At 44.7% G+C, this 17,794-nt stretch overlaps 1 protein-coding gene across 4 annotated transcripts in view; it reads left to right on the forward strand.

Moving 5' to 3' along the window:
- Positions 1 to 17,794, forward strand: part of srrm4 (serine/arginine repetitive matrix 4) — a 668,971-nt gene that overhangs the window by 544,460 nt on the left and 106,717 nt on the right. Inside the window, exon 3 of one of the 4 annotated variants that reach the window (XM_072497014.1) lies at positions 12,542 to 12,679. In XM_072497014.1, coding sequence (XP_072353115.1) covers positions 12,542 to 12,679 — 138 coding nt within the window. The remainder of the gene's footprint in view (positions 1 to 12,541; positions 12,680 to 17,794) is intronic. The other 3 variants (XM_072497020.1, XM_072497038.1, XM_072497030.1) reach the window with 3 other exon arrangements.

Here is a 17,794-nt window from a genome sequence, read left to right on the forward strand (position 1 = left end):
CATATCATACCTGCCAGTCACAATCTGGGCCACAAGCTCATCTAACCTGTTCCGTACACTGCGCGCATTTCAATATAGCACCTTTAATTCTCTATTGACCGTCCCTTTTTGTTTTCTTAGTGTGGTGGACCTTGGTTTACTGAGCCTTTCCATACACTGTGTCATATTTTGTGGGATGGGGACTATTGTAACCTCTCCTGAGTTCTGTCTTTTCGTGCTTTTTTGTATTCCTAAGCAGCTACGCTTCCCACTGATTACTTCACCTCTTGGTTCCCTGACTTTCCCTTCCCCCCCCAATCTTTAGTTTAAAGTCCTGTTGACCACCCTATTTACTCTTTTTGCCAGAACACTGGTCCCAGCTCAGTTCAGGTGGAGACCATCCCAACGGTATAGGTCCCCCCTGTCCCAAAACTGATGCCAGTGTCCCATGAAAAGGAACCCCTCATTCCCACACCACTCTTTCAGCCACGTGTTAACTTCCCTTATTCTTGCCTCCCTATGCCAATTTGCACATGGTTCGGGCAGTAATCCGGAGATTATGACCCTTGAGGACCTGTTTTTTAATTTGAATCCTAGCTCTTTATAATCTCTAAACAGGTCCTCTTTCCTAGACTTGCCTATGTTGTTGGTACCAACATGGACCACAACAACTGGATCCTCCCCCTCCCTCTCCAGTATCCTTTCAAGCCGGTCAGAGATGTCCCGCACCCTAGCACCGGGCAGGCAACATACCATGCGGGACTATTTATCCTGCTCACAAAGGATACTATCTATCCCCCTGATAATAGAATCCCCTACAACTACAACTTGCCTATTTACTCCCTCCCCTTGAATGGCCTGCTGAACCATGGTGCCTTGGTCAGCTGACTCATCCTTCCTGCAACCCTGTTCACCATCCACACAGGGAGCAAGTGCCTCATACCTGTTGGACAGAGTCAAGGGCTGAGGCTCCTGAGTTCCTGACTGCTGGTTCCCTTTACCTGCCTGACTTGCAGTCACACCCTGCTGTCCCTGGCCACTAGCAGGATTTAAACTACTTACTCTGACAGGTGTGACTGCCTCCTGAAACACAGTGTCCAGGTAAGTCTCCCCCTCCCGGATGTGCCTCAGTGTTTGAAGCTCAGACTCCAGCTCATCAACTCTGAGCCGGAGCTCTTCGAGCAGCCAACACTTACTGCAGATGTGGTCGCTGCAGCTCGCAATGGGATCTGCCAGCTCCCACATTTGACTGGGAAGTTGTCAGACAAGCCACTATGAAGTCTCACCTCAACTGCTTCATTCCAATATAGATTTTGAATTATGCTTTTATTTTTTCTGTCAATTTCTAGTTCGTCAACATACACCATTTTGTTTCTGATGGCAGACTCTATCAAATGCATTCTCATTGTCTATAACATTTGTAGACACTGTTTTTTGCAATTCCAGGTATCTTTCTATGACGACTCTCTCTCTCATTACTTTCTTAGGTCTGAATCTTGACTGGTTACCACCTATCTTTTCTTTTATTCATTTTATGGGATGTGGGCACTGCTGGCTGGGCCAGCATTTATTGCCCATCCATAACTTCCCTCCATTTCAGAGGACATTTGAGAGCCAGCCACATTGCTGTGGATCTGAAGTCACTCGTAGGCCAGATCAGTAAGGGTCTGTTTCTATGGACTGCTATTTGTTTCCAAACTGATTATCAGAATGATTTTCGTCACATGGCTAATGAGGTTTATTGTCCTGTGCTCTGAATGTTCTCAGGCTTTTGCTTTCTTTGGCACTTTACGCTCTCTGCATGATATCCTCAAGGTAGGAATTCTGCTCGGGGCCGTTTCGGCAGCTAGAGCTGCGAGCTCTACCCTACCTCCCTGGTAGCCACCAGCAAAACAGGGAATCGGTGGCCATTTTGCGCCAGTTTACCAGATGTAAAAGTCCACCGTTTTCACGCCGGCGTGGGGGCTGAGTCTCCAAAATGGGGAATCTTGTCTATGGTGCTTTATGATTGCTTTAAAAATAAGGAGAGTGAGACAGCTATGGAATGATACAACTGTGGAAGGTGGGAGTACTGGGGGTGAGGGGGGCAGTGATCGATGGCCTGTAAAATGGTGAGCGAAGAAACGGGGTGGAGTGCCCGTTGTCTTCCCACTGCCATGCTCCTTTATCAGCTTCAGGGAAGGTGAATGAAATGAATGAATTAAAATCGTTTAATGTCACGAGTAGGCTTCAAATGAAGTTACTGTGAAAAGCCCCTAGTCACCACATTCTGGCGCCTGTTCGGGGAGGCTATTATGGGAATTGAACCGTGCTGCTGGCCTGCCTTGGTCTGCTTTCAAAGCCAGCGATTTAGCCCTGTGCTAAACAGCCTTAGGTAGGGGATGACCCTTCAATCCACAGGCCAATTGAACCACTCAGGACCTCTTTCCGTAGCTTCTTGCATTTTACCAGCAGTGATGATCCCTCCACTGCGTGGGGACATCACCTGGTAAATCTTGGTGGCCTCCCAGATGTCTCGGGGAGGGAGCCCTTTACTTGGGTGCTTTGTGGTCCATGGAAGGCTTCTTCCCCTCCCACCAATAACCATGTCCACCTCTGCAGCAACCTCCTCAGGTACAGCACAGGAACAGGCCCTTCGGCCCTCCAAGGCTGTGCCGACCATGCTGCCTGTCTAACCTAAAACCTTCTACACTTCCGGGGTCCATATTCCTCTATTCCCATCCTATTCATGTATTTTTCAAGATGCCCCTTAAACGTCATTATTGTGCCTGCTTCCATCACCTCCTCTGGCAGCGAGTTCCTGGCACCCACTACCCTGTGTGTAAAAAACTTCCCTCGTACATCTCCTCTAAACATTGCCCCTCGCACCTTAAGCATATGACTCCTAGTAATTGACTCTTCCACCCTAGGAAAAAGCTTCTGACTATCCACTCTGTCCATAGCACTCATAATTTTGTAGACTTTTATCAGGTCGCCTCTCAACCTTCGTCGTTCCAGTGAGAACAAACAAGTTTATCCAACCACTCCTCATAACTAATGCCCTCCATACCAGGCAACATCCCTGTAAAACTCTTTTGTACCCTCACCAAAGCCTCCAATCCTCTGGTACTGTGACAAGCAGAATTGAACACTATATTCCAAGTGTGGCCTAACTAATGTTCTATACAGCTGCAGCATGACTGCCAGTTTTTATACTCATTGCTCCGACTGATGAAGGTAAGCATGCCATAAGCCTTCTTGACTACCACATGTGTTGCCACTTTCAGTGACCTGTGGATCTATACACCCAGATCCCTCTGTCTGTCAATACTCTGAAAGGTTCTGCCATTTACTGTATATTTACCACCTGTATTACATCTTCAAAATGCATTACCTCACATTTGTCCAGATTAAACTTCATCTGCCATCTCTTCGCCTAAGCCTCCAACCGATCTATATCCTGCTGTATCCTCTGACAGTCCTCATCACTAGCTGCAATTCCACCAACCTTTGAGTTATCTACAAACTTACTAATCAGACTAGTTACATTTTGCTGCAAGTCATTTATATATACTACAAACAGCAAAGGTCCCAGCACTGATCCCTGTGGAACATCGCTAGTCACAGCTGTCCATTCAGAAAAGCATCCTTCCACTGCTATCCTGTGTCTTCTATGACCTAGCCAGTTCTATATCCACCTTGCCAGCTCACCGCTGATCCCATGTGACTTCACCTTCTGTACCAGTCTGCCATGAGCGACTTTGTCAAAGGCCTTACTGAAGTCCACGTAGACAACATCCACTGTCCTACCTTCATCAATCACCTTTGTTTCTTCCTTGAAAAACTCGATCAAGTCAGTGAGACACAACCTCCCCTTCACTGTAGCACAGTGGTTAGCACTATTGCTTCACAGCTCCAGGGATCCAGGTTCGATTCCCGGCTTGGGTCACTGTCTGTGTGGATCCTGCACATTCGCCCCGTATCTGCGTGGGTTTCGTCCGGGTGCTCCGGTTTCCTCCCACAAGCCCCGAAAGACGTGCTTGTTAGGTGAATTGGACATTCTGAATTCTCCCTCAATGTACCCGAACAGGCGCCATGGTGTGGCGACTAGGGGATTTTCACAGTAACTTCATTGCAGTGTAAATGTAAGCCTACTTGTGACACTAATAAAGATTATTATTATTAGAACAAAACCATGCTGCCTCTCACGAAAATGTTCACCTGCTTCCAAATGGGAGTAAATCCTGTCTCGTAGAATAATCTCCAATAATTTCCCTACCACTGATGTAAGGCTCATGGCCTGTAATTTCCTAGATTATCATAGAATCCTCTAGTGCAGAATGAGGCCTTTCGGCCCATCGAGTCTGGGTAATCCTTGCCATCCTTCTTAAACAAAGGAACAATAATAGCTATTCTCCAAACCTCTGGGACCTCACCTGTAGCCAGTGAGAATACAAAGATTTTTGTCAAGGCCCCAGCAATTTCCTCTCTTGCCTCCCTCAATAGTCTGGGGTAGATCCCATCAAGCACTGGGTACTCATTTACCTTAATGTTTTTCAAGACGCCCAACATCTCTTTTTTGATCTCAATGTGACTCAAACTATCTACACACCCTTCCCCTGACTCATCATCCACCAAGTCCTTCTCTTTGGTGAATACTGATGCAAAGTACTCCTTTAGTACCTCGCCCATTTCCTCTGGTTCCCCTGTCCTCGAGTGGGCCAACCCTTTCCCTGGCTATGGTCTTGCGCTTGAGTTGGGTTGATCGTGTCCATCGAGACATCAGCGGAGTATGAAGTGAATTTACAATGTTGATGAATAAATTGTCCCATGGAGATCTAATCTGTAACATTTCTGATCTGTGGAGCTTACCACCCTAGCATGGGATAGAATTACCTCTTAAGACACTGGAGCAAATCTAGGGTTGTTTCACCACCTCATGTTAACTGCTACCAATTGAGATCGCCACAGTTTTTATTGTTTCTTTGCCACCTGTTGTTATAAGAATATAAGAACTAGGAGCAGGAGTAGGACAAAATTCCATTTGCCTTCTTAATCCCCTGTTGCACCTGTAAACCAACTTTTTGTGACTCATGCACTAGCACACCCAGGTCTCTCTGCACAGCAGCATGTTTTAATATTTTATCATTTAAATAATAATCCCTTTTGCTGTTATTCCTACCAAAATGGATAACCTCACATTTGTCAACATTGTACTCCATCTGCCAGACCCTAGCCCATTCACTTAGCCTATCCAAATCCCTCTGCAGACTTCCAGTATCCTCTGCACTTTTTGCTTTACCACTTATCTTAGTGTCGTCTGCAAACTTGGACACATTGCCCTTGGTTCCCAACTCCAAATCATCGATGTAAATTGTGAACAGTTGTGGGTCCAACACTGATCCCTGAGGGACACCACTAGCTACTGATTGCCAACCAGAGAAACACCCATTAATCCCCACTCTTTGCTTTCTATTAATTAACCAATCCTCTATCCATGCTACTACTTTCCCTTTAATGCCATGCATCTTTATCTAATGCAGCAACCTTTTGTGTGGCACCTTGTCAAAGGCTTTCTGGAAATCCAGATATACCACATCCATTGGCTCCCCGTTATCTACCGCACTGTTAATGTCCTCAAAAAATTCCACTAAATTAGTTATGCATGACCTGCCCTTTATGAACCCATGCTGTGTCTGTCCAAGGGGACAATTTCCATCCAGGTGCCTCGCTATTTCTTCCTTGATGATAGATTCCAGCATCTTCCCTACTACCAAAGTTAAGCTCACTGGCCTATAATTACCCGCTTTCTGCCTACCTCCTTTTTTAAACAGTGGTGTCACGTTTGCTAATTTCCAATCCACCGGGACCACCCCAGAGTCTAGTGAATTTTGGTAAATTATCACTAGTGCATTTGCAATTTCCCTGGCCATCTCTTTTAGCACTCTGGGATGCATTCCATCAGGTCCAGGAGACTTGTCTACCTTTAGCCCCATTAGCTTGCCCATCACTACCTCCTTGGTGATATCAATCCTCTCAAGGTCCTCACCTGTCATAGCCGCATTTCCATCAGTCACTGGCATGTTATTTGTGTGTTCCACTGTGAAGACCATCCCAAAAAAACTGTTCAGTTCCTCAGCCATTTCCTCATCTCCCATTATTAAATCTCCCTTCTCATCCTCTAAAGGACCAATATTTACCTTAGCCACTCTTTTTTGCTTTATGTATTTGTAGAAACCTTTACTATCTGTTTTTATATTCTGAGCAAGTTTACTCTCATAATCTATCTTACTCTTCTTTATAGCTTTTTTAGTAGATTTCTGTTTCCCCCTGAAGATTTCCCAGTCCTCTAGTCTCCCACTGATCTTTGCTACTTTGTATGCTTTTTCCTTCAATTTGATACTTTCCTTTATTTCCTTAGATATCCACGGTCGATTTTCCCTCTTTTTACCGTCCTTCCTTTTTGTTGGTATAAACCTTTGCTGAGCACTGTGAAAAATCACTTGGAAGGTTCTCCACTGTTTCCTAACTGTTTCACCATAAAGTCTTTGCTCCCAGTCTACCTTAGCTAGTTCTTCTCTCATCCCATTGTAATCTCCTTTGTTTAAACACAAAACACTAGTGCTTGATTTTACCTTCTCACCCTCCATCTGTATTTTAAATTCCACCATATTGTGATCGCTCCTTCCGAGAGGATCCCTAACTATGAGATCCTGAATCAATCCTGTCTCATTACACAGGACCAGATCTAGGACCGCTTGTTCCCATTAGGTTCCATTACATACTGTTCTAGGAAGCTATCGCGGATACATTCTCTAAACTCCTCCTCAAGGCTGCCTTGACCGACCTGGTTAAACCAATCAACATGTAGATTAAAATCCCCCATGATAACTGCTGTACCATTTCTACATGCATCAGTTATTTCTTTGTTTATTGCCTGCCCCACCATAATGTTACTATTTGGAGGCCTATAGATTACTCCTATCAGTGACTTTTTCGCCTACTATTCCTGATTTCCACCCAAATGGATTCAACCCTCTCCTCCATAGCACCGATGTCATCCCTTACTGTTGCCCGGATGTCATCCTTAAATAACAGAGCTACACCACCTCCCTTACCATCCACTCTGTCCTTCCGAAAGGTTTGATACCCTCGGATATTTAACTCCCAGTCATGACCATCCTTTAACCATGTTTCAGTAATGGCCACTAAATCATAGTCATTCACGATGATTTGCGCCATCAACTCATTTACCTTATTCCGAATACTACGAGCATTCAGGTAAAGTACACTTATGTTGGCTTTTTTTTACCTCTGTTCGGAATCTTAACACCTCGATCAGTAACCTCTCCTAAGTTATATTTCCTCTTAACCTTTCTCCTAATTTTCCTTGTCGTTGAACCCATATCTTCATGTAGCAACCTGCCGCGTCGCTGACCATTAATGTTTTCACTTCCCGTTTTATTTCTTTTAGTATTCCTGGTCCTATTCACTGAGCTCCCCTCAGTCACTGTACCTTGCACTGTGATTTTTGACTATGGCTTCTCTCCCTTACACTTTCCCCCTTACTGCCTTTTATTTCTGTCCCTGTTTTACTACCTTCCAACTTCCTGCATCGGTTCCCATCCCCCTGCCACATTAGTTTAAAATCTCCCCAACAGCTCTAGCAAACACCCCCTCTAGGACATCGGTTCCAGTCCTGCCCAGGTGCAGACCGTCCGGTTTGTACTGGTCTCACCTCCCCCAGAACCGGTTCCAATGTCCCAGGAATTTGAATCCCTCCCTCTTGCACCATCTCTCGAGCCACGCATTCATCCTCTCTATCCTGACATTCCTACTCTGACTAGCTTGTGGCACTGTATTATGCTTTCAAACTGTTAGTAAAAAGGTGAATATAGCTGGAGGGAGTTAATTGGACCATCACAATATCTTAACCAGAATGGATGGTGAAGTGGAGGGGGAGTGTCAGTGTTCTCTAAAAGGAGAAATTAAGGGGGAAAAAAATCAAAATTAAACTGAATTTAAAAATGGAGTAGTGCAATCAAACATACCAGGAACCAGAATTCATTTTTATTAGAGTGCACTGCATCCCAAGGTTAAACACCCAACATTGTTTGGATCAAATGTAATTGCTTTGCCTAATATAATTGGCTTTTTTCACAGAAAAATGTCTTCGGTTAAGCGTCAATTTTAACATTTTCAGCAGAAGTTGTGGGTTTAATCCCCGCTCCAGATGCCTGAGCACATAATCCAGTCTGACAAAACAGTGCCGTAGTGAGGGAGTGTTGTACTATTGGAAATACTCTCATGATGTGGAGCGATGCAAACAATTCCCATACCGGCCAAGACCGCCTTCTCAACCTTGCCCCTAACCTGAGGTGTGGTGACCGTCAGGGTAAATCACCACCAGGCAGCTCTCAAAGTGGAGAGCAGCTTCTGGTCCCCTGGGACTGTGGTGATATTTATATTTACAGATACATGTACCATCTTTTGGATGGGACATTAAAGTGAGGCCCTGTCTGCCCTCTCAGGTGGAAGTAAAAGATTCCTTAGCACAATGTGAAACAGAACAGGGAATTCATCCTGATGTCCTGGCCAATATTTATTCCTCAACCAACATTGTTAAAAACAGATTAACTGGTCATTATTACACTGTTGTTAGTGAAAGCTTGATGTGTACAAATTATTTACCACAATTCTTACATTCAAACAGTATGTACATGTCAAAAGTGTTTTTGTAAAGCATCTTAGAACATCCTGAGATTGCGAAAAGCATTGAATAAGGTGTTGAATAAGGCATTGCTAGTTCTATCCTTCATTCTTTGCACAATACAGAAGGCTTTCCGGAGCCACCAGTGCCCTTACTGAAATTCTAATCAAAGTTAAGTAAACACATTTACTTGTGTCCTTTGGAAAGAAGGTAATGACCATAATTCAGCAGCACCTGAGCTATTTTGCAGCCAGTGATGGAGACTGGTACTGAGACTCCAGCTATGGCCATTCTCCATCCTGAGCTTTCCCACACTCACATGAAACAGTAGCATTAGCCTGGCTGCTCAATGGTGATGTCATCCAGCCACTGAAGGTCACATTTCAGCCACTCCTTTGAGACACGGAGTGGGTAATTCCAATCAATGTCGAAACAAGTTGCAGATATTGACTGTTTGTAAATGGTGCATCTTCTGAGAGGCTGAGGACAGGCAAACCCAAACAGCAATACCCACAGTAAAAGGCAACACAGCTACACACAGGAGGGATGTTGCACCTGCTCAATAAACTAAAATGGACAGGAGAAGCAGAACCTAAAGCAATGGATACTGCAGCAATTCTATTGACAGATACTGATGATTCCGATTTCTGCATTTGATGTATTCAAAATACAATTGTATTGAACAGCTATTGTAATATTTTCCTTTTTTTGCCAGGTTAATGAGTATAGAAGTAGTACATGATTATATTTAAGGGGTTGTGTCACTGTTTTGCGACCACAAACCTTGGACATTTGATTTCTTCACCCAGCTATGTTAATGGTTTCCACTGTTAGCTGTTGCATTACTGAGAGCAGCTGATTCCCTCACTCGTACAAATGTGCACGTGAGCGAGATTAAAACCCCCTCTGGAATTGCACCCTTGGTTACCATTGATCCTAATGTGCTCATGTACTTGCTCAGTCTAACAACCATTGTGCCAGGCATGTTCTCATAGAAACACAGAGCCACAGCACTTTTCACTGGCCAAGGAGATAGGCTTCACAACAGCACAGAAATGTTGCATTTGAATGCTGGGCTGTCTCGTTAGTCCAGGGAGAGGTTTTCTGTGTGACGCACTCTTCAGATAAATTTGTTTAGAAATATAACCTCCTGGTTCCCCAGTGTCGCAATTAGAGGGTCCCACATCGGTGAACTGGGAAATTCCTCTAGGACGTTCGCACGAAAGGGTTTACCCGGCAATTGCCCAGAAGTGCTAACCTCCTCTGGACAGTTGCACTGGGTTGGGAACCTTCAATCAAGGCAATTTAAATCGCCAACTTCTGATAGTTATTCCAGTTTTACCCTGATAATTACTTTGAAAAAGTTAGAAGGAAAAAAAATCACTTTTAACTCCAGAGGAACTACAAGACCTGCATGGGACACCCTGCACACACACCACCCTCCAGGGACTCACCATAACACCCCCACCCCTGAGTTGACTAGCCAACTAAACCCCTGCCCCCCCCAACTAACCCTACCAGACCATCCAACCTCCCTCCTTCCCGGTTCAAAATCCCTCCCCAACCACTCCGGTCTGACTATCCTCCTCTCCACCTACACCTGGTCCAACACTCGCCCCTTCCTGAACTGATCCCCCCCTGATCCGATCTGACCCCCATTCCATCGTTCTATCCCCCTTCCCCTCCCCTCCTGGTCTGACCCAAACCTGCCCGCTCTCCCTCCTGGTCTGACCCAACCCTGCCCCTACCTCCTGGTCTGACCCAAACCTGCCCGCTCTCCCTCCTGGTCTGACCCAACCCTGCCCCTCCCTCCTGGTCTGACTCAACGCACCCCCTCCTCCCACTCCTGGTCTGACCCAACCCCGCCCCTTCCTCTTCGCCTGACCCAACCCCCTCCCTCCCCCTCCTGATCTGACCCAACCCCCTTCCTGGTCTGACGTACCCCTCTGGTCCGACCCTAGTGCCATAGTGTAGCCAGTGCCATAAAAAGGGGAAGTTTCTTACCTCTCTGCACCCCAGTTACTCCATGCCGATGCAGCAAGGCGGCGCTTCGCTGCTCCTGTCTCACCCAGCCTGAGTGAGGAAGGTTGGGCATGACAGAGGTTTAGGAATTACAGTGTGGGTAAATCAGTCCAGAGTGACACTCCACTAGAGATTGCCACTCTGAGAAACTTATGTGCCACTAGTTGTTGATATTTGCAGACATAAGTTATAAATGTACCTAAATGAAAATCTTTAACAGCTTCTCGTCATATTAAAATGTCTAATTTTCTATCCCCCCACTTCAGCTGTTGACAGTACTATTTCTTTACAATTGTTTACTGTAATCGTGACTTCAAACATTTGCTGCCTTAATTGTCAATTTTGACGTAAATACTACTTTTTGCAATGAAGGGCTTTCTCACTATTTCATCATCAGCTCAAAGCACTTTTCAGCTGAGTTACTGTGAGTGTGATTGTAGTCAATTTGCTGTTCGAAAAACACTGAAATTAATATAATTTCGCTGTTGGGGAACTACTTTGAGTTTGCAAGTCGCTTTGAGAGTTTGAAAGGAGCAGACGTTTTAGTCGCAGGGTCTGGTGGAGCAGATGGGTCCTGGCAACAGAACATTATGATTATTGGCAAATTGAAATTTATAGATCAAAATGATCATGATAGCATAAAGCACTCTGAGCTGCCGGATGGTGAAGAATAGTCCCCAGGGAAATGTCCAGTTCTATGACTGAGAGCAGCTGATTCCCTCACTTGTTCTCTTCTGCAATGCAGATGTTATTTATATTTAGCCTATAAAGAGATCACAACTCAGTTGTTATTGATATATGTTAATGTGCTCATATATGATTTCCTAAATATTAATTCAAATTGGGTTTTTTTGTGTAAAGAACGGCAGAATTATAAATAATACACGGCTGAAAAATTCAACCAAAGTAATTGTCGGTTTAAATCTCTGAAAGCCAAAATAGAGCCAAAATAAAGTCTTTCCCCAAACTGGTACAATCTGGATCACACATAGCCATAATCCAATTGGGTTGCTGTGCTGTTCTTTCTACACAATTTTATAATTAACATTAAACCAGATCAATAATTGTCAGTGAAAATGTCTGACTAGCATTCGCACCAATCAAAATTCCACAAGAAAAGACAGATGGAAACAAGCTTCCCTTTGCCCTCACAGTGACCCCAACAGCTGTGCACTAACATGCGCCAAACTGTCTGGCTTTGTCCTGGAAAAAGATTGAAATTCCCATTTTGGTCCTGACAGGCCCCTTACCAAGCTCCTTAAGGACCTTCATTGGCTCTTAAGTGGAAGCAAGGGGGTTTCCCATTCTCTCCTTCCCACTGATTTGTTTGAAAATCCCATTATGTTCTGTTAATGGTTGAGACCTAGCTCTGCCCTCTGGGAATGCAATTTTCAAATAGCACCTACACCACTTTCACTGACAATTGAAAATCTAGCCCCATATATTTGTTTCTGATCAACTAAACTTGCAAAAGGTGAAGAATGTGTGGCTCTGTGCACGCCAGCGCCACCTTATTGTTAGCTACATGTTTGACACCTTATACTTTTCTGTCTAAAACTTTCTAAAACAGTTTAAAACTTTCTCATAGCGCATTAACATTCATTCGGCATTTCACAAAGCTCACAATTTGTTTAATTTTCGTACAAGAGCTGATCTTTTCTAATGCATTGCTTAAGGGTGAGCTTCTGAAGCTTAGGAGCATTTGAAATGCATATGGCTAAAAAAGACTCCTTTGTGGTTTTCTCAGTCCCCAAAGGAAAACGAAAGATGTCCCTCTCTGGATCTGCATCCTTATTAAAATATCAGTAAACTGCAGAGTTAATTCTTGCTGATCTCTCCTCCTTATTTCAGCAGATCCTGTGATTCAGCTCATTCCCCGCCACCTCCAAGTAAAAGGAAGAAAAAGAAGAAGAAATCAGAGCACAAGCGAAGACGGTGCGTGTTTGTTTACCTGAGGGGACACACTTCTTTCTATCCCAAGCTATCTCGGTAAAGGCTAATATTCTCAGTAGATGGTCAGCCAAAATGTCTCTTTACATCATACGCAATGTGGCAGGATGGAACATTTGAAGGGAAGAACCGCGCATTCCACTGTCTTCCTGCAGCCTCCTGTATCCCTCACTGGCTATATGTGTCTCCGGGCCAATTCTGGGCGGGGGGGGGGTTCTGTTATGTGCTAATGATTTCGATGAGGAAACAAAACGTAATATCTCCAAATTTGCAGATGACACCAAGTTGTGTGGGAGGGTGAGCTGTGAGGAGGATGCAGAAATTCTCCAGTACGATTTGGATAAGTTGGGTGAGTGGATAAATGAATGGCAGATGCAGTATAATTTGAAGAAATGCAAGATTATCCACTTTGGTAGTAAAATCGAGAAGGCAGACTATTATCTGAATGGCCATAAATTAGGAGAGGGGAATGTGCAATGAGATCTGGGTGTCCTCGTACACCAGTCACTGAAGGTAAGCATGCAGGTACAGCAGGCGGTAAAGAAGGCAAATGGTATGTTGGCCTGCACAGCGAGAGGATTCGTGTACAGGAGCAGGGATGTGTTGTTGCAATTATACGGGACCATGATGAGTCCACACCTGGAATATTGTGTGCAGTTTTGTTCTCCTTATCTGAGGAATGATGTTCTTGCTCTAGAGGGTGTGCAGCGAAGGTTTACCAGACTGATTCCTGGGATGGCAGGACAGACATATGAGGAGAGACTGAATCGATTAGGCTTGTATTCGCTGCAGTTCAGAAGAATGAGGGAGGATCTCATAGAAACTTATAAAATTTGAAAAGCACGAGACAGTGTAGATGCAAGAAGGATGTTCATGATGGCGGATGTGTGCAGAACCAGGGGTCACAGTCTGAGGATACGGGTAGACCATTCATAAGAACATAAGAACTAGGAGCAGGAGTAGGCCATCTGGCCCCTCGAGCCTGCTCCACCATTCAATGAGATCATGGCTGATCTTTTGTGGACTCAGCTCCACTTTCCGGCCCGAACACCATAACCCTTAATCCCTTATTCTTCAAAAAACTATCTATCTTTATCTTAAAAACATTTAATGAAGGAGCCTCTACTGCTTCACTGGGCAAGGGATTCCATAGATTCACAACCCTTTGGGTGAAGAAGTTCCTCCTAAACTCAATCCTAAATCTACTTCCCCTTATTTTGAGGCTATGCCCCCTAGTTCTGCTTTCACCCTCCAGTGGAAACAACCTGCCCGCATCTATCCTATCTATTCCCTTCATAATCTTATATGTTTCTATAAGATCCCCCCTCATCCTTCTAAATTCCAACGAGTACAGTTCCAGTCTACTCAACCTCTCCTCGTAATCCAACCCCTTCAGCTCTGGGATTAACCTAGTGAATCTCCTCTGCACACCCTCCAGTGCCAGTACGTCCTTTCTCAAGTAAGGAGACCAAAACTGAACACAATACTCCAGGTGTGGCCTCACTAACACCTTATACAATTGCAGCATAACCTCCCTAGTCTTAAACTCCATCCCTCTAGCAATGAAGGACAAAATTTCATTTGCCTTCTTAATCACCTGTTGCACCTGAAAACCAACTTTCTGCGACTCATGCACTAGCACACCCAGGTCTCTCTGCACAGCAGCATGTTTTAATATTTTATCATTTAAATAATAATCCCTTTTGCTGTTATTCCTACCAAAATGGATAACCTCACATTTGTCAACATTGTATTCCATCTGCCAGACCCTAGCCCATTCACTTAGCCTATCCAAATCCCTCTGCAGACTTCCAGTATCCTCTGCACTTTTTGCTTTACCACTTATCTTAGTGTCGTCTGCAAACTTGGACACATTGCCCTTGGTCCCCAACTCCAAATCATCTATGTAAATTGTGAACAGTTGTGGGCCCAACACTGATCCCTGAGAGACACCACTAGCTACTGATTGCCAACCAGAGAAACACCCATTAATCCCCACTCTTTGCTTTCTATTAATTAACCAATCCTCTATCCATGCTACTACTTTCCCCTTAATGCCATGCATCTTTATCTTATGCAACAACCTTTTGTGTTGCACCTTGTCAAAGGCTTTCTGGAAATCCAGATATACCACATCCATTGGCTCCCCGTTATCTACCGCACTGTTAATGTCCTCAAAAAATTCCACTAAATTAGTTAGGCACGACCTGCCCTTTATGAACCCATGCTGCGTCTGTCCAATGGGACAATTTCCATCCAGATGCCTCGCTATTTCTTCCTTGATGATAGATTCCAGCATCCTCCCTACTACCGAAGTTAAGCTCACTGGCCTATAATTACCCACTTTCTGCCTACCTCCTTTTTTAAACAGTGGTGTCACGTTTGCTAATTTCCAATCCACCGGGACCACCCCAGAGTCTAGTGAATTTTGGTAAATTATCACTTGTGCATTTGCAATTTCCCTAGCCATCTCTTTTAGCACTCTGGGATGCATTCCATCAGGGCCAGGAGACTTGTCTACCTTTAGCCCCATTAGCTTGCCCATCACTACCTCCTTGGTGATATCAATGCTCTCAAGGTCCTCACCTGTCATAGCCTCATTTCCATCAGTCACTGGCATGCTATTTGTGTCTTCCACTGTGAAGACCGACCCAAAAAACCTGTTCAGTTCCTCAGCCATTTCCTCATCTCCCATTATTAAATCTCCCTTCTCATCCTCTAAAGGACCAATATTTACCTTAGCCACTCTTTTTTGTTTTATGTATTTGTAGAAACTTTTACTATCTGTTTTTATATTCTGAGCAAGTTTACTCTCATAATCTATCTTACTCTTTATAGCTTTTTTAGTAGCTTTCTGTTGCCCCCTAAAGATTTCCCAGTCCTCTAGTCTCCCACTGATCTTTGCTACTTTGTATGTTTTTTTCCTTCAATTTGATACTCTCCCTTATTTTCTTAGATATCCACGGTCGATTTTCCCTGTTGTTACCGTCCTTCCTTTTTGTTGGTATAAACCTTTGCTGGGCACTGTGAAAAATCACTTGGAAGGTTCTCCACTGTTCCTCAACTGTTTCACCATAAAGTCTTTGCTCCCAGTCTACCTTCGCTAGTTCTTCTCGCATCCCATTGTAATCTCCTGTGTTTAAGCACAAAACACTAGTGCTTGATTTTACCTTCTCACCCTCCATCTGTATTTTAATTTCCACCATATTGTGATCGCTCCTTCCGAGAGGATCCCTAACTATGAGATCCTGAATCAATCCTGTCTCATTACAGAGGACCAGATCTAGGACCGCTTGTTCCCTCGTAGGTTCCATTACATACTGTTCGAGGAAACTATTGCGGATACATTCTATAAACTCCTCCTCAAGGCTGCCTTGAACGACCTGGTTCAACCAATCAACATGTAGATTAAAATCCCCCATGATAACTGCTGTACCATTTCTACATGCATCAGTTATTTCTTTGTTTATTGCCTGCCCCACCATCATGACTGAGATAAAAGAATTTTCTTCAACCAGAGAGCGGTGAGCCTGTAGAATTTGTTATCACAGGAAGTAGTTGAGGCCAAAACATTGCATATTTTCAAGAGCAGTTAGATATAGTACTTAGGTAGATCAAAGTATATGGGGGAAAGCGGGATTAGGTTTTTGATTTGGATTATTAGCCATGATCATAATGAATGGTGAACAGGCTCGAAGGGCCGAATAGCCTCCTCCTGCTCCTATTTTCGTTGTTTCTATGTTTCTTTGATCTCTGTGGAGCCGGCCTTGTCGTGTCTATCAGGCCCTCCCCTGCCAGACTGATGGCGTAAACCATGCACCCAGAGTTTTATTTGTCAGAGTGGCTCAAGATCTGGTCCGGAAACTCAGCAGTGCATCTGGAGAGATACACACCGGGTTTCAGTTAGAGCCTGATACTATGACAAATTATGGGAAAATTCCACCCACGATCTAAATCTTGTGCATCCAACACAGAGTTACTAAAAGGAGATGGATTTGAATAACTGGAGCAAATTGTTTGATAGAACTGTATAGATAAAGGAATGGGTGAACACCTCAGGACATGGATTCTTAGAAAAGTTTGGTAATATAGCACATGCTGATGCTCAGTTGTGCCATGCAGCAGTAAAGGGAATGTAGCTACATCAAGAGATGGATCGGGGACAGTGAAAAGGGGATGGGGTAAATGGATACAAGCCAAAATACAGCGAATAGTTGCACTCTGAAATAAAAATCAAAAGTGCAGGAAGTACTCAGCAGGTCTGGCATCATCAGTTGAGAGAGTTGAATACGACTCTTCAGAAGAAGATAACGGGTGGGATCCTCCATCCTGGTTGCCCCTTTGGCCCACCACAAGTTCCATCATGCCAGGCCATGCTGGTGTAAACCATCCAAGCCAATCCGACAGCTACCCTGCCCAACAATGCACTGTCTGCCCCCGCTTCATCTAGCAGATCACCCCCACACCTCTCTCCCCTCTCCTCCCTCCCCCCCCCCCCCCCCCCCCCACAGGGGTCCCTGTTATGGAGGAACCCCACAGGGACCCTTGAAATAGAAGAACCTCCCCCAGAGACCCCTATAATAGGGGGGGACCCCACGGGGACCCCAGTAATGGGGACCCCCATAGGGTCCCTTGGTAATTAGGGGACTCCGCCATAGGGGCTCCCTGCCTAAATGAACCACTTTCACAGATTCTCCCCACACACATACTCCCGCCCCCCCCCCCCACACACACACACAGAGCCCCCCCAACCCATAAAAGGGACCCCTGTCTGGAAGCTGGAGAGCTGTCCATACAGGGGCAGTGGGAAGCATTATAGCTGCAATACTTATCTTGCTGCTCCATGTGTCCATTCCTCCAAGAACAGCAGCTGCGCCTGCGTCAGGCTCCCACAGATCCATCATCTGCAGGCCATTCATTGCTTTCCAGTAGTGATCTGTGATTGACAGCCTGTAAAAAACCGTCTGCAGCTTTGAACCATTCATATCCTTTCACGCTTCTGTGGCCTAAGTGGTGAAACCCCAATGTCTGTAAACGTTGCCCACATCAAAGAGAGGTAAGGGCAGTGAAATCATATGCTTGAGTGATTGGAATGCACTTAGTGCTTGAAAGAGAGATGATACTTTTTGGTTGAAGAATCTTTCCTAATTTCAA

This window comes from Scyliorhinus torazame, chromosome 1 (genome assembly GCF_047496885.1).
Source record: "Scyliorhinus torazame isolate Kashiwa2021f chromosome 1, sScyTor2.1, whole genome shotgun sequence".
Lineage (NCBI taxonomy): Eukaryota > Metazoa > Chordata > Chondrichthyes > Carcharhiniformes > Scyliorhinidae > Scyliorhinus > Scyliorhinus torazame.